Here is a 23,798-nt window from a genome sequence, read left to right as displayed (position 1 = left end):
TGTAGATTGCCTTGGGCAGTATGACTATTTTAACAATATTGATTCTTCCAATCCAGGAGCATGGGATATCTTTCCATATTTTTAAGTCTTCTTTAATTTCCTTAATCAGTGTTTTATAGTTTTCCGTGTATGTCTTTCACCTCCTTGGTTAGATTTATTCCTAGGTATTTTATTACTTTGGGTGCTGTTTTAAAGGGGATTGTTTCTTTACTTTCTTTTTCTGTTGATTTCATCGTTAGTGTAAAGAAATGCAACTGATTTTTGAACATTATCTTGTAACCTGCTATTTTGCTGAAATCTTTGATCATCTCCAGTAGGTTTCTGTGTGGACCTTTTAGGGTTTTCTATATATAGTATCATGTCATATGCATATAGTGACAATTTTACCTCTTCTTTTCCAGTTTAGATCCCTTTTTTTTCTCTCTCTCTTTCCTGATTGCTGTGGTTAGGACTTCCAAGACTATGTTGAATAGGAGTGGTGATAGTGGGCAGTCTTGTCTTGTCCCAGATTTTAGTGGGAAGCTTTTGAGTTTTTCACCATTGAGTACTATGCTGGCTGTAGGTTTGTCATATATAGCTTTTATTATGTTGAGATATGTTCCCTCTATACCCACTTTGGTGAGAGTTTTTATCATAAATGGGTGTTGAATTTTATCAAATGCTTTTTCTGCATCGATTGAGATGATCATGTGGTTTTTGTCCTTTCTCTTGTTGATGTGATATATTACCTTGATTGATTTGCATATGTTGAACCATCCTTGTGTCCCTGGGATGAACCCCACTTGATCATGATGTATAATCTTTTTTATGTGCTGTTGGATTCTATTTGCTTGTATTTTGGTAAGGATTTTTGCATCTATGTTCATCAGTGATATTGGGCTATAATTCTTTTTTTTGGTGGTGTCTTTGACTGGTTTTGTATCAGGGTGATGGTGGCTTCATAGAATGAGTTTGGGAGTATTCCCTCTTTTTCAGTCTTCTGGAAGAGTTTGAGAAGGACTGGTATGAGTTCTTCTTTGAATGTTTGGTAGAATTCCCCAGTGAAGCCGTCTGGTCCTGGACTTTTATTTGTAGGGAGGTTTTTTATTGCTAATTCAATTTCATTTCTAGTGATCAGTTTGTTCAAGTGGTCAGTTTCTTCTTGATTCTGTCTTGGTGGACTGTATGTTTCCAGAAACTTGTCCATCTCCTCTAGGTTATCCAGTTTGGTTGCATATAGTTTTTCATAATATTCTCATATGATATTTTGTATTTCTATGTTATTTGTTGTAATTTCTCCATTTTCCTTTCTTATTTTGCTTATTTGTGCTCTCTCTTTTTTCTTCTTTGTGAGTTTGGCCAGAGGTTTGTTGATTTTCTTTACTCTTTCAAAAAACCAGCTTTTGATTTGATTGATTTTTTTCTATTGTTTTTTTAATCTCTATTTTATTTATTTCCTCCTTGATCTTTATTATTTCCTTCCTTTTGCTGACTTTTGGGTGTTTTTGCTCTTCTTTTTCTAGTTCTTTTAGCTGGTAGGTTACAGTGTTTATTTGAGATTGTTCTTTTTTGAGGAAGGCCTGTATCACTATAAACTTCCCTCTTAGCACTGCCTTTGCTGCGTCCCATAAGTTTTGTGTGGTTGTGTTTTCATTTTCATTTGTCTCAAGGTATTTTTAAATTTCAACTTCGATTTCATCATTGACCCATTGGTTTTTTAATAGCATGTTGTTTAATCTCCGTGTTTCCTTTTTTTCTCCTTTGTTTCTCTGTAGTTGATTTCTAGCTTCATGGCATTGTGGTCAGTAAAGATGCTTGGGATAATTTCTATCTTCTTATAATTGTTGAGGCTTTCTTTTGTGCCCAAGTACATTATCAATCCTAGAAAATGTTCCATGTGCACTTGAAAAGAATGTGTATCCAAATTTTGGGGGGTGTAATGCTCTGAAAATATCCACCAAATCTCATTTTTCTGTTGTATCATTTAATTTCTCTGTTGCCTTATTTATTTTTTGTCTGAAAGATCTGTCTAGTGATGTTAATGCACTGTTAAAATCTCCGACAATGATTGTATTCCCATCAATTTCCCCCTTTATCTCTGTTAGTAGTTGTTTTATGTACTTAGGTGCTCCTATGTTGGGTGCATATATATTAATGATTGTAATATCCTTATCTTGTATTACTCCTTTAATCAGTCTAAAATGTCCTTCTTTATCTTTCATTATGGCCCTTGTTTTAAAGTCTGTTTTGTGTGAAATCAGTTCTGCTACACCTGCTTTTTTGGCTTTTCCATTTGCATGGAATATCCTTTTCCATCCTTTCACTCTCAATCTATATGTGTCCTTCTCCCTAAAGTGGGTCTCTTGTATGCAGCATATTGAAGGTTCTTGCTTTATTATCCAGTCTGCCACTCTACATCTTTTGACTGGAGCATTAAGTTCATTAACATTTACAGTAATTAATGATAGGTGAGTGTTTATTGCCATTTTGAACTTATTTTTGCGGTTGATTTGATATTTCCTCTTTGTTCCTTTCTTCTTCCTTTTGTGGTTTGGTAATTTTCCTTTGTATTATCTTGGATTTTATTTAGTTTTTGTGACTCACTTGTAAGTCTTTGGCTTGTGGTTACCCTTTTTTGTAAGTCTATTAACCTATTACTATAACTATTTATACTAAACAGATAGTAATGTAATCTCAAACCCATCCTACCAAGAACAAAAAATTTAAAAGAAAGAAAAAAAATGCTCTATATTTTCTTGCTTCCCTCTCCCGCTCTTAATGATTTAGATATCTTCTTTTACAATTTTGTGTTTATTCTATTTGTAATTCATGATAGTTATCACCTTTCCAGTTATGAGTTTCTCATTTTTGTAGCATCCTGCTTCTTTTCTATTTAGAGTAGACCTGTCAATATTTCTTTTAGCATGGGTTTTATGTTGCTAAACTCTTTGTTTTTGGTTGTCTGAAATTGTTTATCTCTCCTGGTATTCTAAAGGATAGCCTTGCTGGATAGAGTATCCTAGGCTGCATCTTTTTTTCATTCAGGACTTTCAATGTATCTTGCCACTCCCTTCTGGCCTGTAGTGTTTGTGTAGAGAAATCAGCTGAAAGCCTTACGGGGATTCCCTTCTAACTCATTCTTTGTTTTTCTCTTGCTGCCTTTAGGATCATTTCTTTATCCTTGATTCTGGCCATCTTGATTATGATATGTCTTGGTGTGGGTCTGTTTGGGACCCTCTGAGTCTCCTGTACTTGGATATCTGATTCCTTCTTTAGATTTGGGAAGTTTTCGGTCATGATTTCTTCAAATACCTTTTCAATCCCCTTTGTTCTTTCTTCCCCTTCTGGAACCTCTATTATGTGTAGATTGGCACGCTTTACATTATCCCATAGGTCCCTTATATTGTTTTCACTGTTTTTTATTTGTTTTTCTCTCGGCTGTTCTGATTGGGTGCTTTCTGTTGTTCTGTCTTCTAGGTCACTTATTCGTTCCTCTGCATTATCTAGCATGCTTTGTACAGCCTTTAGATCAGGTCTCATCTCAGCCAATGAGTTGACCAGTTCTACTTGGCTCTTCTTTATAGCTTCCATTTCATTCTTGACATATTTTATATCTCTAAACACTATCTCTTTTAGTTCCTTCAGTATTTTGATCACTCCTTTTTTGAAATCCTGATCTAGTAGGCCATCAATGTCTATTTCCTTGATCATGCTTTCAGGGGATATCTCTTGCTTTTTTAACTAGGAGTGGTTCCTCTGCTTCTTCATATTGTTCATATCTCTCTGGCACTGTGGCTTAAGGAGTATTAGTTATCTATTGTGGTCCTTAAGGAGTTTATTTATCTATCTAAAGCCTATGCAGGAATAAAACTTTAAAAAAAAAGAGAGAATTTTAAAAGAATGGAGGAGAAAAACGTTTGAAAACAGTGTATAATCAATAATAGAAGAGTAAGTTGAAGCAGAATAGCAATTTGATTTGAGACCTCTTTTAAAAACCTTAAAAAAAAAGAGAAAAGATCAGAAAACAATATTTGAGACCTGTATATAATCAATAACAGATCAAAACCAAGAGAAATAAAAATGAAATGAGGTGGATTTTTAAAAGTAATAAAAATAAAAATAAAAATATTTTAAAAGAAAAATTTTAAAGGGATTAAAACTGGAGACACATACAATTGTTTAAAAAGTAAATTTTTAAAAGGTAATAGAAAATAGAACAGATTTTAACAACAGATAAAAGAGAATTTTAAAAGAAGGGAGAAAAAAATATTTGAAAACAGTGTATAATCAATAATAGAAGATCAAGTTGAAGCAGAATAGCAATTGAGTTGAGACGTCTTTTAAAAACCTTAATAAAAAGGAGAAAAAAATCAAAAAACAATATTTGAAACCTGTGAATAATCAATAACAGGAGATCAAAACCAAGAGAATTAAAAATGAAATGAGGTGGATTTTTAAAAATAATAATAAAAAAATTTTAAAAGAAAAGTTTAAAAGGGATTAAAACTGTAAACATATACAACTGTTTAAAAAGTAAAGATTAAAAAGATAATAGAAAATAAAACAGATATAAAAAAGATTAAAACAAAAAAAGGATGTGTTCTCCTGGAGAGTGTGCACTCTTAATGGTTTTATCGAGAAGTCTTTCTGCCTTCGCCCTGTTTCGCGAACTCAGCTTGCTGTTTCCAGAGGCCCTTCCTTGGCGCCCTCCTCTGTGCTGCTCCCAGTGCCTGTCGGCAAGAAGATTACGCCCCCTCCCAGCACCTCGATCAGGTGCTGCGTTCCTGCCAGGAAGGTGTGTGACCGCCCACCCTCTGCTGGCGCAGGTCCCTCCGCTGCTCTGTGCGGCTGCCTGCTCAGCCTTGGGTCGGTGCTTCGTAGGCAGGCTCAGGGAAGACCACAGAACCACCCCGCCCCTGCTCTGTTTCAAAACTCAGCTCCTTGTCTGTCTTGGCGGTGCGAGTTCTCTGAGGTTTCAGGGCAGGAAGATCCTATCTGCCTCCAGCTGTAAACAAGTCTCAGTCCTGCCTAGGAGGTTGCAGAGCCCCCAGGTGCAGATTCAAGTCTTGACCCCACCCCTGCGCTAGCACTGCGCACAGGAGGAGATGGCGGCCATGGCTGCGCCCCGCCTCTCTTCTCGCGAGAAGCGCCAGTAATGGTGTCGCGGGTCTGAGGAGACAAAGGCTACAGCACTCCTCCCCCCAGGGCACCCCGGCAGTGTTGCTTTGCTTTTTTTTCCTGTAATTTATGGGGGACCAAGGTTGTTCTGTTCCGTATCCCCTCCCAGCCATGGCGCGCAGCCCCCTGCAGTCCCCCCGGGGCTGCCTCAGTGCAGCCGCCGCAGTCCTCCGCCTGGCTCGGGCAGCCTGTCCCGGCTCGGGCAGCCTGTCCCGGCTCGGGCAGCCTGTCCCGGCCCCGGCAGCCTGTCCCGGCCCCAGCTGCCGGCTCGCATCTCGGGCTGGGTGTTGCAGGGACCCTTTGTGCCCGTTTAACTTGGTTCTTTTGGTCAAGGGGTGCTCTGTACAGATCCGAGCCTCGGAGGCTCCACCTCCGTCCTGCTGCCCTCTCCATTGGAGATGGGGAGGTTCAGCGAACGAGCTCTATTCCTCCTTTGCCGCTCCCTCCCCGCGGGACCGGTCCCGCACTGTTTTGCTTTTTCTTCTTTTTTTCCCCCTTTTCTCCTACCAGATTTTTGGCATCTTTGTCTTTCGAAGAGGGCGATGTTCTGTCGGAGTTCGGCAGGTACTCTGGTCAGCTGAGTGGGTCTGTAGATGTGAGTTTTGGTGTATTTGTGAGAGAGGGTGAGCTATGAGCGCCCTTCTACTCCGCCATCTTGCTTCTCTCTACATCTTGTTTTCTTACCTTTTTTAAACTCATTTTTTCTTTTCCTCATCTTCCTTTTTTGAGTCTTATGTACATATCTGTTTATTTAGAGCTCTCATGGTGATTATGATGGTTGAGGTTTTGCTAGTTTATCTGAGTAGTGTTCCTGTTTATCTCCCCTGTGCTGACCACAGCAAAGAATGGTGACTGAATTGTGGGCGTGGTTTGCCAGGAGGAGTCTGGGTCCAGCTCCTAAGAGACCTGGGCTCAGAGGGCACAGCGAGAGCCGTGCTTGTGCAACCTGGAGTCAGTGAGTGGCCCTTTCAGTGTGGGTGGGCTGCTTCCAGTGCAGGAAGTTTCCAGAACACTGCAATTCGAGTAGGTCTGGAGGTCCAGTCAACTAAGCCTCATGACAGTTGTAACAGTGCTGTCAACCACAAGGCAAGGCGTAGCAGCATCATATTTCAGAAGGAGCCGTGCTTTGGAGTCAGATGGATCTGGGTTTGAATCCTTGTCCTAAGACTAACTAGCTGTGTGACTTGAGAACAACCTCTCTGTGCCTCAGTTTCCTCCTCTTCTGTAAGTTAGGGTGATAACAGTAGTACCTACCTCATATGATTGCTATGAGGATTAAATGAGTGAATACATGTAGAAGAATACCTGACACATAATAAACATCGAGTTATGTGTCAGTTATTATTGTTGTTGTTGTTATTAACAACAAGCATAGAATATAAAATTCCTAGGATTGTGCTTGGCCAGTAGCATATCTCTGATATGCTTGCTCTCCAGACAAGGTGTGACTTTTGTTGTCAGTTGTAGGGCGAGGTGTAACTGACTGCTTCTGAGTGGGTGCCCCCTCCTGGGATGCTGTCTCATCACGTGGTGACTGGTGATACCTGAGCTGTTACGTTACTGTTACGTCCCAAAGTAAAAGGCTTCCTCAGAGCATAGTTTCCAGACAGTCTTGTGAGCTTTTCATCCAGCAATGTGTTTTCTATTAGAAACAGAACAGTAACCACAGCCAGTAACCCCGGAGTTTACAGCCCAGCCTTTACCACAGGCAGTCTGCATTTTTAAAGAGGCCAAACACTTTTTCTCCCAGAGGTTTATTTAAAGAAACATTCAATGGAGGATTAAAGTTAATTTCTTATAGAAAGGAGAAGGGTCTTCCCTTTTATTCTGTAGCTGGCTCCTGCTGATAACCGTGTAAGACTTGACTTTGAGAGCTGATTCTGGCCGAGTAACCCTTTGCCTCCTTTCCCTGAAGATGCGTAACTTGGGCACCACTAACCTTCTCTTAGGAGCCTGGTTTCTCTGGTCTTTATTTTCAGACATCCTCCTCTGGGTTCTCTGCTTTGTTTCTTTGACCTCTGCTAAAGATAGAGAAATAAATACGTTGCAATCTAAGCACAGAAAAAGAAAGCAGCTCCAACCTGTGTTCTCTTTTAGCTGGCTGAGGAAGCAGAGTTGTGGCCCGTGCATGACCCACAGAACCTCATGTCTGCCTGTTCTCCTTTTTCCTAGCCCTGAGGTCTATTTTCTTTTTACTTTTAACAGCTTTATTGAGTTTTAATCCCTGGGTTTTTAGCCGGAGTCTGAACTTGATTCTTATTTAAACTACTACAGTGTGGTAAGAAAGAGTCTGGGAGTTGAAGCCAGAGGGGAAGAGAAAAAAGAAATCACATTTATTGAGCCTTGTCCTTCATCATTCGGTTCATCAGATCTTTCTGAAGCTCCTAGTGTGAGCCAGGCATTGTGAAAGGTGCTATAGGGGAGCGCTTCAGGGACATGGGAGCTGGACCCAGGTTATTTGGGTTTGAATTTCAGCTCTACCAGTGAAGTGGGACCCACCTTTAAGTGGGACCTTAATGACTTATTTAACTTCTCCTGTGCCTCGGTATCCCCATGTTAGGATGCTAATAGTGTCCCCCTGAGATATATTATGAGGACTAAATGAGTTAATAATATAGAATGAGATGATGATGGTGGTGGTGGTGGTGGTGATGATGATAGTGATGATGACAGGGAGGTGTGGGATCAGGACTCTACCGGACAGACACCTCGTTCCTCTCAGTTGTGTGTGCATGTGGGGTAGAAGTGCTTAGGGATGGAGTGTGAGAGATATATATGATTAAGTACAGTAAAACTTGGTGAGTATTATTGTAGGGCAGGGGAGGGGACCGTGGGAACACGTAGCAGGGAGGCTTCTTTGGATAGCAGGGTATACCTTCTGAACTTGAAGTCTGGCTCTTTGCTTTATGACTTTGGGCTACCCTCAATTTACTCACCTGTAAAACAGCTAACATGTTAATAAATACCAGCCTCACAGACTTGTAAAAACAAGTGGAAGTAGGCACAAAGTGCCAAGTAGAGAGTCTGGCATATAGTGAGTTCAACGACTGCTTATGGCCCCAGATTCTTTTATTAATTAATTAATTAATTAAATAATTAATTAATTTAAAAAACTCAATTTATAATGTTGTGTTAATTTCTGGTGTAGAGCATCAGGATTCCGTTTTACATATATATATATATATTCCTTTTCATTTTCTTTTCCATTATAGGCTGTCAGTCCTCTTCCCAAGAATCACTGGAATCACACAGACATCACCTTTGCTCACGGGGAGTCTGCTCCCCTGGCTCCTTGACAGGTCTCAGGGCAGCAGGCTTTCCATCCACCCTGCAGCCCTGCGGCACTTCCCGCTTCTGCTCCCTGGCAGGAGTGACCCCAAGGCTGCTCTGGCTTCCGAGGTCCCTTTCCCCTCTTGGGCTTGCTGATCGTCCTTTTCCTCTTCTTCCAGGCTCCGTCTGTCTTGTTCTGCCTTCACCTTATGAAATGAGCTCTGCTGCTGGTTTGAATTGTATTTAACTTTGTTATTGTTCTTTAACTTTTCTTGTGTGGGTCTCAAGGGCAGAGACCGTCTCATCTCTGTATTTCTTACAGTGATTAGCACAGCGCTACAGTAAGTACTCAATTGTTTTCACTGGGATAGGGCTTTATGGGTCCCAAGATCTTTTGTGTAGTTTTTTTCTTTTTTAGAATTCTTCACAATCATCCTCTGAAATCAACAGAGTAGAGAGTATTCTTTTTAGCACTGTTGAGAAACTATGGCCTACTCTAAAGCCACAGGCCCATTAATTAATTATTTAATTCTATGGGGTAGATATTTAGTAAGTGTAACTCTGTCCCGTGGGCTAGGAAAATAGAGTGGGAAGACATCATCCCCTCCCTCAAGGATGAGGCAGACATTTGAACAAATACTTGTATGAAGTTTTAGGACAGAGGAATGTATTTGGGGGAGATCAGCGAAAAATTCAGAGAAAGAGATGCTTGCATTGGTCCTTAAAGGACTGAGTTCCCGACACAGGGTGGCAGGAGGGCGTCCCAGGCAGAGGAAACGCAGTATACACAGCCCATGGGAATGAAAAGACTGGCACTTTGGGAGGTTTCACAGCATCAGCAGGGCTTACAGGAGGTGCAGAGCAGGGGGGTGGTAGAAGGGAAATTGGCAGTGACTCCCAGTGGTAAGACCCCACCCAGGGCTTGCAGGAGACTGGAAGGTACCTCCCTAGTTCCTTCCCCTTGGTTCAGTCTCCCAATCTCTGACCCTTCTTCCCAGAGGCACATACAGTGGGTCCAAAAAACCACCTTTCAGTTTTGGATGGGCTCCCCATCACTCTGCTCCCTTGAGCCCCTAGCTTGTCGGCAAGTCAATTTATAATCTTCTTTTGATGCTAAAAGAAAACATCTTATCACATGAGCGACCTGCGACCTGACTGCTTGGAAGAATAAAGGTTACCAGGTGAAAGGGCATCTGTGTCCTTTACTCTCTGTGGCGTGAGGTAACGGGGAAGGAATAAAGTCCGTCTGTGACCAAACACCTGTGTTCCTCTCTCGCTTGCAGGGTCACCGGAGGGGAGCGTTAAATTGCTTCTCAAATGAGTCAGACCCGTTGTTCCCAAGGAGACCGGCTGGCGCAGCTTGAGCTCTGCGGGCAGGTCTGACCAGGCCCCTCTCACTCGTGCCTGTGTTTGCCTTGCAGCTGTGTAAATGAGTATGGAAGATTATGATTTCCTGTTTAAAATTGTTTTAATCGGCAATGCTGGTGTGGGGAAGACGTGCCTAGTCCGCCGATTCACTCAGGTAAGTCCGGGGTGGATTTCTCCGTCTGGCCTGCGAGGTCCGGGGATCCTGATTGGATGGGTGAGTGGTACCCGCACCAGCCTCCTGGCTGCCGGGCCTGAATGCACCCTTTGCAAGCGCACCAGCTCTATAGCCTAGAGTTTTGCGGATTTGGGGTGGGGGGAGACACTTAAAATTTTTCATTTTATTTGAAGTCTCAGCAACGGTGAACACGACCCCTCCTTTCTCTGTGAAATACCCTTTGTTCTTTATTTTTTTTTAAATTTTTTATTTTTAAAACTGAAAGTGTAGTTGATGTACAATATAACATGTTACAGGTGTACAACATAATGATTCACAAATTTTAAAGGTTATATTCCATTTAGAGTTGTTATAAACTATTGGCTCTGTTCCCTGTGTTGTGTAATATATTCTCATAGATTATTTATTTTGTATGTAATAGTTTGTATTGACTAGAGTTTTTAAACCGTGTCGAGGGCACACAGCTGGGTGGCTCAACACCAGCCCTCCCACGCCTCCTGTGGCTTCCTTGTGTGAAAGGGGCGAGTAGTTTTGCTTTCAGTGTGCAGCATCAAAAATAGCTTATAAGATTAAAAAAAAAGATTATTCGTTAATAATAATCCAAAGGTGGAAACAAATGAATCTGGACATCAAGTTCAACCTAAATATTAACTTTATAAAAACTCAAATACAAATTAAACTATTGAAGCTCCCTGCTGATGCCCTGTCAATTTCTTCCAAGAAACTGACTGAATTGTTTTGGTTTAAAACCACATATGCTCATTTTTCTAATCTGTTTAACGGGAATGAAATGAGAACAGTGAAGGACTATTTGAACTAAATTAAATGTTCCTTCTGGGTTGAGTTCTTATCGTATGTTTTGAGTACAAGTTCCCTCTGGGGCTGCCCTTTTGAGAATTCCTGCCAGGAATTATATACCTGATTTTATACAGAAATGGGTGGGAAATCTTTCTGAGGTTGACCTTTTGTGTTTTCCCGGAAAATAATGAATGGCATCCTTTTCAGGATTAGCGTGCTTGCCTCTTGTATTTTCATAAAGTAATAGTTGGGAAGATTGATAATAGCTCTCCTGTCTAAGGCACAGGGCAGCCTGGTGTCGGGGGAAGAACACTGGTTTGAGAGTGGAGACACGGGGAAGTTATGTCCCCCGGCCAGGCCTCCCCACCGCCCGCCAGGGGCATGATGATCTCCAAGGCCCCTTCCAGCTCTGACAGTCTGTGGTTCTGTGGAAAACTGCAGAGGCGGATTGGATAACACAAACAGCTAGAGGACAAAGAGTCACCTTTGGAAATGTCAAGGTTTTTCCCATGATAATGAACACAGACTAGAACGTGTGCTTATTTACTAAGCCGTGGCCTGGTAAAATCAGAAGTAACAAGCTAACAGGCATCTGGGCTCAGGCAGCTGCCACGGCATTGTGCCGGGAATTCCAGCTGGTTTTCCTTCCACCTAATGTCAGTAATCTTTTCTGCTTTTGGCAGGAGGACAAGACTGCAGAGATGTAGAGAAATTTTCAGTCCTTTTATCAACAGTTCCCTTGACCTTGTCTTATTACTGAAAGTTCCCTTAGAGATTTGTCAGCCCATTCCTCTCATTTCACAGGTGGAAAACTCAGGTCTAAAGGGATGAAATGACTTATTTGCATCTCATATCATGTTAGTGGCAAGGCTAGAATTAGAACTCAGGTCTTCTGGTTCATAGCCTGACCATTTTTTTTCTTTTTTTTTAAATGGAGGTACTGGGGATTGAACCCAGGACCTCATGTGTGCTAAGCATGTGCCCTAACACTGAGCTATACTCCAACCCTTAGCCTAATCATTTTTATCTTCCACATGTCCTAACCTCTGAGACCATAGGAATCTGGCCTTTCTTTTTAAAAGCCTAATTCTTGTTATTAGGGATAAAAATACTTCCATTTTTTAAACAGTAATTTTTTACCAGTAAGCACAGTGCCCCTTATTTTTCTTTTCTGTCTACTTTTTACCCTTCCCAGTCCCTCAACTTCAAAAGTTCATATTTCATAGACAGGGCTATGTTTGGTTTTGTTACTTACTAGACAGTTAAAATGAATTGGATTCAACTGTGTTTGAGGCATGAGGAATTGGGGAACAAAATGATGGGGGAGACATTGGGAAGGATTTGTTTTCTTCTTTGGCACTTGTTATACTGTAAAACAGCTGGAGCTATAAACTTGAAGCTTGGCAGCCTTGTGTTTGAGCCAAACCAAAATAGAAGAAAATTGATTCAATATTTGTAAGTAAAGTTATGAATGTTTATATTTACATCTTTTGCAGACATGCAGTGGAACATTTTCTGTTGGTTTGAAGCTCATTATTTTAAGTCCAAACTTTAATGAAAGAACCGTCTTTTTAGGGAATGGACTTAATTAAAGGTGCCCCAATCTTAGCTTCCAGAGCTAATAAAGTCCATTTTACTTTAATCTCTGGAAATTCTGGAATATGGATGTGAAGAGGAAGAGAATCTAGGTGATGAGGTCTTTCTCTAGAATTCCTCCTACCTCCAACTCCCTCCCTAAGCTTACAGGAACTATTATGTAACAGAAAATTACATTATACATGTGATTTTACTAGAATTGTATCTTTCTAGTTCAAATTCCAGTTTGATGTAAAGCTTTGTCTTGAAATAATTATATCTGGCCAGAGGGAGGGACTGGTGTGCCTGAGGTCACTCAGAGTGGCTAGGGCTGCTGACTCCTGGCTTGGTGCTATTTCTGATATACTGTCCCCCTGAATGACTTTATTTTCTTCAGCTGTCTTTCCAGGGTCACTGGCCCTGCTCTCATGTAGATATATCTGTGTGGCACATTGCACTGGGGACATAGTTACCACTCTCAGAGCCGAAGGAGATTAGGAGATTCAAAACTTCACTGTCTCATTTGCGTTTCTTGTATTGAGTTCTTGTTTGTTTGTTTTTTTTCATATTTGTAGTTCACCCCAAGGGATGTCCCTGCCGTAGACTAATAGTCAGTTTTAACGTCCTTGATACTACCTTTTAGAGCACCTCCCCTAACCATCCCGATCTCATCCCTGCGGCTCCATGTTCCTCAGTCCTATCCTTGTGTCTGATTTCTCTGTTTAATTCTTTGAAATCAGGTCCCCTGTCCTTTCCCAGTTCTCTCCCTATATCCTCTCTGCTTGCCTCCCCTTTCTTTGTCCACTTTTCCCCTTCCGTCTGCTCTCAGCACTTTTCTCTCCCCCATTCACCCTCCTTCCTCCTCTCCTCAAAACATACACACAAAGTTAAATTAAACAGGGCTCCCATGACACTAACCAGAGTTCTTTTTCCTACCAGTTAACTCAACCAAAGAAAGGGGCTGGTGATTTGCAGTGATGGGGGAGGTGGGGAAGAGTTTCATTTCATCAAAAGATTTTGCTCATTGTCATTTTCCATTATTTCTGCTTTAGGGTCTTTTCCCCCCTGGACAAGGAGCCACAATTGGAGTTGATTTTATGATTAAGACAGTGGAGATAAATGGTGAAAAAGTGAAGGTAAGATGCTAAGTGTTTTATAAGGCTTTCATTGTGCTGTGTGAGAGGAAGGAGTGTTTTCATAACATTTATTAAATCACCTAATGGAAACCCACATTGAAAATAACGTAATCAGCCATGGCAGCTTATTTCCAAACAGAGTTCCTCTCTTCCTTTTGTGGGGGCAGGATCGAGTTGTGGGCGATGTGTTTACACGTGGTAAGACAGAGAGAAAAGGCTAAGGCAAGTTTGTCCCGTCTCTGTCGTGTCAGAGGTGATGTAAAAACAAGGAATTTCTTTTGAGGATCTCCTGAGTTGAGCAGAGCTGTTTCTTCTGAACAGCAGTCTCATGAAAGAGCCTCCTGATTCCTACATTCGCCGTGGGTCACTCTGTCCTATGAATCATTTATTAGAATTATTCTGTCTCCCACCCGACCTCTGTCCCTAGTAGGGGAGAAATACTAAATAAGGGGTCCGGGAGGGATCCTTGATCTCCCCTCCCCCTTTTGTGGCCTCTGGATGGTTTGGTGCTTGTAAGAATATGGTGTGTTCAGTAACAGGAGAAGGGAGGTAGTGTTTTTCAAGTGCCTAATATGTGTCAGTCCCTCGCTACATGCTTTTACACTTGCTACTGTATTTAACCTAATCTTTATTGTAAACCCTGTGAGGTAAGTGGTGAATTATCTTCAGGTCATAGTTTTCAGAGAGGTTGGGTGACTTATTTATCCATGGCTACACAGTTAGCAAGAGAGTTAGGCAGGATCTGAAGCAGTTTTGTGAGCCGGTGCGCCCCACTGCCTCTCTGGGGTCTCCCCTGCTATGAGAGAGAGAATGAAGGCACAACAAGCCCGTCACCTTGGAGCAAGGAAAGAAGGAGGCGATGGAAAGAAATGTGCCGTGAGAATAAATTACTTGGAAGGAGGGTAGAGATACTGATTTTTGGCACTGTGCTCTGCCTGCCCCTCAGAGTTAGTGAAATTCCACCATCAGATCAGAGCTGAATCCCATGGAAAGAAGTGATGACCCTGGCCCCAGCAGCACAATGAGACCTGTAGCATCAGAGCTCCAGCCAGATCTCAACCTCAGCATCCTAACCTGAGCATCCCAAGTCTGAGTCCGTGTCACTTGCATCCTTCTTCCGCATGAACCTGCACTCCTTCCGCATGAACCTGCACTTTAGATGCTTCTGGAAGACCAGAGAAGCTCCAGGGTGCTCTTACAGAATTTCACAGACACACAGAGATGTGTTTAGGGATGAGGCTCCTGCGTGGGGGACAGAAGCTTTCCCAGTGTCTCTTCCAGCCCTGACTCCTCATAGAGGTTCCTTACTGCAAAGACGTCTACACTGAATACAACAGTGATGGAGAGCTGAGGGCTCTGGAAAACAAAAGTGGGGTGGGAAATCCACATAAATGCCAACCGGAGAGGTCAGAAAAATAGTGTGGGGAGAGGAGGGAGACAGGGGTGTGCACTTAAGAGGCGGCAGCAGGAAGAGCCACTTGTGGTCTTGTTCCAGGAGAGGGAGGTGGTTGCCATCCCAAGGAGCTGGGTGAAGATAACTGCTGTTTCAGGCATTTTGTTTCCAGGTGTTTGGGTTTCTCATTTATATTCACATATGTGTATGAGTTCATTCCTTTGACCAGAGATCCAGTCCCGTGCACCAGGCCCTGGGAATAAATAGCCGTGAATCAGAAGTGGTCCCCATCGGTAAAGAACAGGTTTATTTTTCTTTCCTGAATCCCCAGGTTTAGGTATTATATTAATTCCACTTTCTGTGAATCATAACTTCATTTTAAAGTACGTATTACACTTAGCTAAAATCCATCCTTTTTTAACATCTCACTCCACCACGAGACCGCAGGCTCCCCGGGAACAAGGTTTAGCTCTTCCTCATCTTTGTATCACAGCACAGTTCCTGTTCCTTTCATCGCTTTATGCCTCTGGACCTTCATCTCTGGGAAGTGAGAGTTGGCTGATCTCCCAAATCCAGTCCTAATTAATTTGCCTGTGATTCTTTCTAGCCGTGTATGTAGAATCCAGATACAAAATGACTGTCCTCAACCGCGTTACATTAACGCGGGTCTCATTAACACTTGGACGCGTGAGGAGAGCAACCCAGGCTTCACTAAGGAGATGACTGTTGTCTGACTGTTGCCAGTGTTCTTTAACCTTTACTGAATCCCTCTTCTTGGTGATAGTTCAGTCTTTTTGCTAGTGGTTTGCAGGCTTTCTCAGAGCCCCATAGAGTCAGTGGAGAGAGAATCCACTGGTCGTTTTTGCAAGATCGGCTGCCCGGCGAGTGGCAGGGCAGGACCAGAACCTCAGTTTCTCTCCTGACTTATCCTCCCTCAGCCTCCCCTACAAGTACCATTCCTTCTAGAGTGGTTCCCAGGATCAAAGGCAGCTTATCAAAGGTATTAGAAAGATTCTTGTGGCTTTTAAGGCTTGGTGCCAAATCAGTCAAGGCAAAGTTGAGGAAGAGGCTCTTCTCTTAAAGTGGTCTGCATTATGAAGGTGACCTTGGGTAGAAAATATAATTAAAACATACAGAATTTTCTCCTCTCCATTGATTTTTTAAAGCCTATCATAAGTTAATGAGTCATAAGCAAAGCTCTAAGCTCAGTCTGCAATGTTTTAATGTTAGGAGATGAATTATAATAGAAATAGAAGATTTGCTGGATTTTCCTCTCATCAGGTGTGTATTGCATAGATCTGAAAGTCTGGAAAGTGTGCACATGTATCTGCTCTTTCAACCATCTGTCTATCCTTTCATTCATCCAACCATCCTGTCTTAGAGTAGATGCTTTGTGCCAGGCACTGTGTTAGGGGAAGCATCCTTGGTCCCTAGTAACTTACTGTCATCTTGCTCAAACATTTTATCTGTGAAATCTTCTTTAATATCCTACTAATTTTTTAAGCAGAATGCATCAATCCTTCCTTTGTGATTCCACCATCCTTTGTTCATTTAGTTATCCATCATTCAAATGTGTTCACCATGTATCACATACTGTTTTAGGAAGGCGCTGGGGATATAAGGTTGAATAAAAGACAGCCTTTGCCTCCTTAAGAACTCAGTCTAACAAGGGGACATGCTAGTAAACCAATGATCACAGTATATTATTGTAATGGGGAGGCAGTAGAGGTGTAAATGACTGTGCAAAGAAGAGACTGGAAGAGCGCAGCCCCATGCTAGAGTGAGAGTGGTTAGAAAGCCCAGGGCTGTGGTATTGAGAGCATATTGATGGACATAAGACTAACACCAGGAGACACTCTTTCATAAAACATCTCATATCTTACTCTGGTTGGTCAACTACGTGTTGTTTGTCCTTCTTGTACTGCAAGCTCTTCGAGATCAGAGATTGTATTTTATTTCACTTTGTTATCCTCCCTGTGCTTAGCACAGTGTTCTGCATCTATTAATCATCTATAAATGCTGAAAAAGAGCAAATGAATTGCAGAGGGAATAGTGAAACCAAGTTCAATGATAAAGGCAGTGGAATACGGATTCCCTCAAATTAACCATAAGGCTAGAAACAGGCAGCCCCCTTTGAGGAAGCAGCATACGTCTTAGCAAAAGCATAGAATCACTATTCTAGGAAATATTTCAGTGGTTTTAATTCTCAGAGCTGTTCTCAAGATGTGCCAGTCATGGGAACATACTGATTTCTAATGATGGACAGAATTAAATCCAATCACAAGTGTTTTTCAAGGCTCAGTGTGGCACTAAATTAATAGTCTTTTGTTCTAAGACACATCCTGGTAGAGGGGAGCCATGTCCCTAGGTTTGGGGCAGAGAAGAGAAATAGCTTTTGTCCTGGCAAAAGCTGTAACATCTGCATGGGTGCCTTCAGCCTACACAGGCTTTCGTGTACATCCTCAAAGAGCAGCTGCTACTTCAAATCAAAGAAGAGCCTGTGTGCCGCTGATTGGTGGCAGGGACCACCAGTCACTCATCGTCTCCTCAGCTAAACTGGTATGAGCAGAGGGTGACACCAACTGCCTCATCCTCTTTGGATGCAGATGTACATTTAAATCGGTCTCCCGTGGCAAAGGCAGCCCGGTGTGTGGACTGAGTCCCCCACTAGGAATCAGAAGCCCCGGAGTCTGAGTCCCAGCCTTGCAAGTAACTAGCTGTGTGTAACCTGTTAATGAAAGGGAGGCATAAACTTGCCTGCCTCACTGGGTTGTTGTAAAGTTTAAACGAGACCATGAGTAAATATTTGAACATTTACTACATGCCAGACACTATTTGGTGTAAGGGATGCTGCAAGTAAAACGGACCCTGACTGCCCCTTCATGAAGCTTTCAGTCTAATGAGGAAGACGGTTATTAAACAAGTTGCTACAAATAAATAAGTGATACGGATGTTGTCAGGTGCTGTGAGGGAGGAGGCTGGGTTATAGCGTGGGTTGCAGGAGGGAATATGTGGGAGTCGGGGGGCAGGGATGGGGAACCTGGCCTGATCCAAAAGTTCAGGAGGTCTTCCCTGGGGAAATGATGTTCTGTTAATGGGGGTGAATGCGTCTTGTGACAAGTGAAATTTCTGCGATTAGAAGGGGAGATTACTGCTGTTGTTATTTCTCAAGGCCTGCGATTTGTTCTGCACTCAGCAGTCTCTCTGGGGAACGGTTCTCTTTCAGAAGTCTGCCCTGTGCTGTGAAATTCAGGTTGAGGTGAATTTGCCTTCTTTGTTATTAGAACCATCAGTTATTAGGTCTTAAAACTGGTAAATGACTTCAGAAAATGTGAACTTTCAGCAGGTTTGCATATTATTAAAACCTCTTTTTAAAAAGAAGCCGTAGAAGCCCAGAGAGTTTAAGTGACTTGCCCAAGGTCAGAGAATTTAAAAGTGGTGGAGAGAAATTCTTGTCTGTCATGGCACTGTTCCTGTTTTCAGTAACAAAGATAATGCCTTAATATAGTCATTTGAATTTTGAACTGGAAAAGGTGGTGAAGTTGGGTTTTCTCTCTCCAGTTGCTACCTGATATGCCAGCAGTCACAGAGTGACAGCTTGCCCTGTGTCCCGACCTTTGTAATAAGGCATTGAGATTAAGGACATAGACTCTGGGACCACAATGCCTGGTTGAATCAGCTCTTGGACATATTGGCCATGAGACATTGAGCAAGTTCATTAATCTCTCTGTGCCTCAGTTTCTTTATGTGAGAAATGGATATAGTAATAGTACCTGCCTCATAGAGTTATTGTGAGGATTAAGTGAGTTATTACATTTAAAGTGCTTAGAAAAGAGCTTGGCACATAAATGCTCAATAGTTTGGTGATTTTTTGTTTTTTAAAGAATAGAGGGGATTTACTGCTTACAACCAAAATGAGAAAGTTTGAAATATGTTACAGGAATATAAAGCTTTAATAAGACATAGGAATATGCTTTCTGGTTTAGAAAATAAACAAAATGGAAAATGAAAATATGAGCTATGGAGAATCTATAGATAAAAAATATCAATTCTTATGGTAATATAGGTTTATACTAAAAATTAACAGATCATAAATACCCTAATTTCACCTTTTAAATGATGTTACACTAGATGCCTTTGAAAAGGAAGAATAAAGGGGAAAACTCAAAATATTTTAATGAAGAAAAAAACCCAAAAAACAAAGTGAGTCCCTCTCTCTCACCAGACACACTGAACAGATTTTTTAAAAAAATTATAGGTGCCTTTTTCTTAGGGCAGAAAATAACTATGAAATTATTTGGGTGAAGGTGATTCTGTTTCTAAACTAAGCAAACCAGTGCTTTCTTTCTTTTCTGCTTCTCCACCCTGATCCTTTTCTAATGCCTTTACAGCTTCAGATCTGGGACACAGCAGGTCAAGAGAGATTTCGGTCCATCACCCAGAGTTATTACCGGAGCGCCAATGCCTTGATCCTCACCTATGACATAACCTGTGAGGAATCCTTCCGTTGCCTTCCTGAGTGGCTGCGGGAGATAGAACAATATGCTAGCAACAAGGTCATCACTGTGCTAGTGGGTAAGTAATGACTAATGAGGGAAATTTTTTTTATTATTGAATTATAGTCAGTTTGCAATGTTGTGTCAATTTCCAGTGTAGAGCACAATTTTTCATTTCCACATGAACATACATATATTCATTGTCGCATTTTTTCGCCATGAGCTAGCTACCACAAGATCTTGTATTTATTTCCCTGTGCTGTACAGTATAATCTTGTTGATCTGTTCTATATATATCTGTCAGTGTCTACAAATTTCAAACTCCTGGTCTGTCCCTTAGCCACCTCCCTCCCCCCGGCAACCACAAGTTTGTATTCTATGTCTATGAATCTGTTTCTGTTTTGTATTTATGTTTGACTAATGAGGGAAATTGACATGTGAGCATCAGAGAATTTATAATCACATAAGGCTTGTGCCATGGTACCTTCCAAGAGTGTAGTCTACAGCTATATAAATCAGTCGACATTCAGTTCTTCTGAACGCAATTGAAGAGAAAATGAAATAGATCCTATCCCATGGTGATGGTTTAGAAAAGTAAAGTAGAAAATATTGCTGATTGGTTTTCCTACCAGTGCAAGCTCTAGGGAAGAAGGTGGGCTGCCATGAAAGCTATGTGGGCTGCTAAAAATTTAAAAAATCTAGGCCACAGAAACTGCTGGTCTACAAGTAAAACATATCTAAGTTGATAAAGAATTTGTTATTGAAGCAGTTGTTTTTTGCCTTAAAAATGTACTTTGATTAATTTTTTCCCTTCTTACATTCAAACTGATCTGAGAAATTCCAATTTTCAGAAAGAATCCACTAAGGATTTGTTTCATCTTGTAGGAGGGTAGGACCTCTATTTAGTATGGGGAAAAGCAGAAAACAACCCATGATTTTCTGTGGTGAGAAATATACCCATTAAAAATGGAATTGCAGGGGGAAGGGTATAGCTCAAGTGGTAGAGCTCATGCTTAGCATGCATGAGGTCCTGGGTTCAATCCCCAGTGCCTCCTCTAAAAATAGATACATACATAAACCTAACTACCCACCCCCGTCCCCCAAAAATGGAATTGCAGTGAAATGGACTAGATTATTAAAAATCCCCAGTGGTCATGGAAAAATACGAATACTGTATGATTTTTAAAATATTTTCTTCCTAAGAAGAAATATTGCTATATATTCTAGGAAGACCTGAATTTTGGAAAGCCGGGTAGAGAACCTCAGAAACATTCAGTTATGAATCATGGTTAACAGTAAGCTAAGTAAACACTTTACAGAAAGCATTACAGCTAGTATCTGTGTACCAGAAATCATATTAGGAACATTATGTGTCATGTTCCCAAATATATAGATGAGGAAACCAAGGTTCAGACAGGTGAAGTTCTTCCCCAAGCTCACACAGCATATAAGAATAACTCCAAACCCTGTGTTTGTCCAGCTGTAATATGCTGCCTTGTAACAAACTGCTGGACTTTTCCTTCAGGCCACAGGATTAAGTATGTGTCTCTCTATGAGCTAGTGCTCCAGGCTCAGTCCTGAAAACCCTCCTGGAGCATCTTTGCTGTGAAGAGCTGAAAGCCGTCTGTTTTGGACTTGAGCTTTTTCTCTGTTCCACAGAAAGCCCTTGAGAACTTGAGTCAAAGCAGTACTACTTGGGATTCTAAGGAAGTTAAGTGAGGTTATGAGGGGACATAATTAGTCAGTTCAGTATGAAAGAGACACTGGCTTTTTTAAAAAAAATTTATTATGGAAAGTTTTAAGCAGAAGCAAAATAGAGAAAACAGTATAATGAACTCCCATATACACATCTCACAGCTTTGACAGTTACCAACTCAGAGCGAATCTTATTTCATCTGTTCCCCATCTATTCTGTCTGCCCTCCCCTGCAGGTTATTTTGAAGCAAATCCCAGAGTTGTACTAATTCAGTTTATATTATTTTAGTGTGTATCTCTAAAAGATAAAAATTTTAAAAAAAGAGAACCTAACCACAATGCCATTTGCACACCTAAAAATATTAACAATTCCTTAATAGCATAAAAAATTTAGACAGTATTCAAATTTCCTTGATTGGCTCATACATTAAAAAATTTTTATTCAAATCAAGATCCAAATAAGGTCCATATCTTGTTATTAATTTTTATGTCTTTCAATTTTCCTTTTAGTTGTAGGTTATCCCTCCATTTTTGCTCCCTGTGAATTTATTTGTTAAAGCATTTGCTTGTCCTGTGGTGTTTTCAAGTCTGAATTTTGTTATTTTACTTCTGTGTTGTCATTTGATATGTTCCTCCATCACCCGTATTTCTTGCAGATTTGTAGGTAAATCTAGAGCCTGGTCAGATTCAGGTTTTTTGTTTTTCATTTTAGCAAATGCACTTCATAGTTGGTATTCTGAGGTACAGTTCTCATAGGACAATCAAGAAAAATGCTTGATTCTTTCTTTTCCATTTATCACTTTTTAAAGTAGTGAGTTGGTTGCCTAGTCTTCCAAAAATATTGACATTTGTTTATATTTTGAATATCATCATAGATTTAAATATATTTGATGTATTCCAGTCCCTTGCAATGATTATTACTGATGCTCCAATTGTTGCAACTTTGAAAGTGGAGTTTCAGATACATGTACCCAAATGTTCTCATAGTAGCACCATGTATATAATAGCCAAGACTTGGAAGCAACCTAAATGTCCATCAGCAGATGACTGAATAAAGAAGTGGTGTATTTATACAATGGAATACTACTCAGCCATAAAAAGAATAAAATAATGCCATTTGCAGCAACATGAATGGACCTAGAGATCATCTTTCTAAGTGAAGACAGAAAGAGAAAAAAAAACAACTATATGATATCACTCATATGTGGAATCTGAAAAAAAAAGAAGACACTATGAACTCATCTACAAAACAGAAACAGACTTGCAGACATAGTAAACAATCTTATGGTTACGGGGATGGAAGGGGTAAATTTGGGAGTTTGAGATTTACAAATGTTAGCCATTAAATAAAAATAGATTTTTAAAAAAGTTTCTGTGGTATAGCACAGGAAACTATGTTCAATATCTTGTAATAACCTTTAGTAAAAAAAAATATGAAAACGAATACATGTATGTATATGCATGACTGGGACATTGTGCTTTATACCAGAAATCGACACATTGTAACTAACTGTACTTCAATAAACTATATATATTATATAAAAGTGGAGTTTCTTCAAATGGGCTCCTGAGTCCCTTTGACATGACTCAGCAATCTTTGATAACTTTCTTGCTTTCTGGTAGGAAAAGCGTTCCAGGCATATCTTATGCATTCCCTTTCCCGGACCTGGAATTAGCCATTTCTTCAAGAAGCACTGTTTCTTTTCAATGGGAAGTTGTATTTTGAGGCTACAACCAAGGTGATAGGAATCCTTTTTACTAGGGGGTTTGTGATTGCTTTTTAGGCTTTTCAGTGGACAGAGCTAGTGTGTGTGTGTATGTGTGTCTGTGCACATGCTGAATTGTGTAGCATCCACAGGGGGTGTCTTATTAGGCTCTGCTAAACACTTTGACTCAGGAGACTACCGTAGGCCCCACTTGGCATCATAGTCACTTAGAAGGATGTAGGCGAGGAAACAGCTTAACAGCAGGTCCGCATCAAGCATCCCTCTTTAGTGGAGGCAGCCCTCACAGCAGTCCAGTGCTGTGAGGACCTCCCGGGACAGTTCAGGTGTGAAGGGAAAAGGCTCATTTCAGGCAAGTGCAGGATCATCCCTGGCTAGAAGCCTCAATGCCCCAGAGGAGCCAGTCATTCTTGTAACAACCTGACAGGCCTAACTTTCAGGATCTCTTCAAGTGAAGAATCACCATACTCAGGAAAGCCCAAAGTTAAGGCTTTCCATTAAGTATTTATAATTCATATGTAGAATTCTCAGGCCAGATGGAAGTTATCAATCAAGGGTCAGTTTTACTATGAGCAATGTTACCAAGTAATACAGTTGACATATCACCTTGGTCAGATTTCCAGAATAGAGGTAGGAAATTTTTTAAAGATAAAATAACACCATGAATTATTCACACTGATACTTCCATTTATAATTCAGGACTATGGAAATTTTATTTAACCTCATTAATTTTATATCTGTATTTCCTCTCTCTCATGCCGAAGATCCCTGTCCCAATGCCACCAGCATAATTACTCATTTGCTTTATCCCCTAAAACATGTATAGCAACCCCAGAATAATGATGCCAGTGCCACTACCAAGATGATTACTGCAACAGTTCAAGATTTTTTCCTTTAATTCTTTCTGTCCTTAGGGTACATGCCACTGGGGATGTGTGATTAAATTACTGTATCTTAAAACTCATCTGATATAGTTCCTCTCTGTGTGGTTATGCCACTTCATGATTAACA

At 40.9% G+C, this 23,798-nt stretch overlaps 1 protein-coding gene across 1 annotated transcript in view; it reads left to right on the top strand.

Moving 5' to 3' along the window:
* The window catches only part of RAB30 (RAB30, member RAS oncogene family), an 85,784-nt gene that overhangs the window by 55,977 nt on the left and 6,009 nt on the right, over positions 1-23,798 (top strand). Inside the window, exons 2-4 of the mRNA XM_010990208.3 lie at positions 9,849-9,949; positions 13,396-13,479; positions 19,264-19,447. Of these exons, the coding sequence (XP_010988510.1) occupies positions 9,857-9,949; positions 13,396-13,479; positions 19,264-19,447 (361 nt within the window). The 5' untranslated portion in view covers positions 9,849-9,856. The remainder of the gene's footprint in view (positions 1-9,848; positions 9,950-13,395; positions 13,480-19,263; positions 19,448-23,798) is intronic.

This window comes from Camelus dromedarius, chromosome 12 (genome assembly GCF_036321535.1).
Source record: "Camelus dromedarius isolate mCamDro1 chromosome 12, mCamDro1.pat, whole genome shotgun sequence".
Lineage (NCBI taxonomy): Eukaryota > Metazoa > Chordata > Mammalia > Artiodactyla > Camelidae > Camelus > Camelus dromedarius.
Note: the sequence above shows the minus strand (reverse complement) of the source record. Positions and strands in the feature narration are given on the sequence as shown.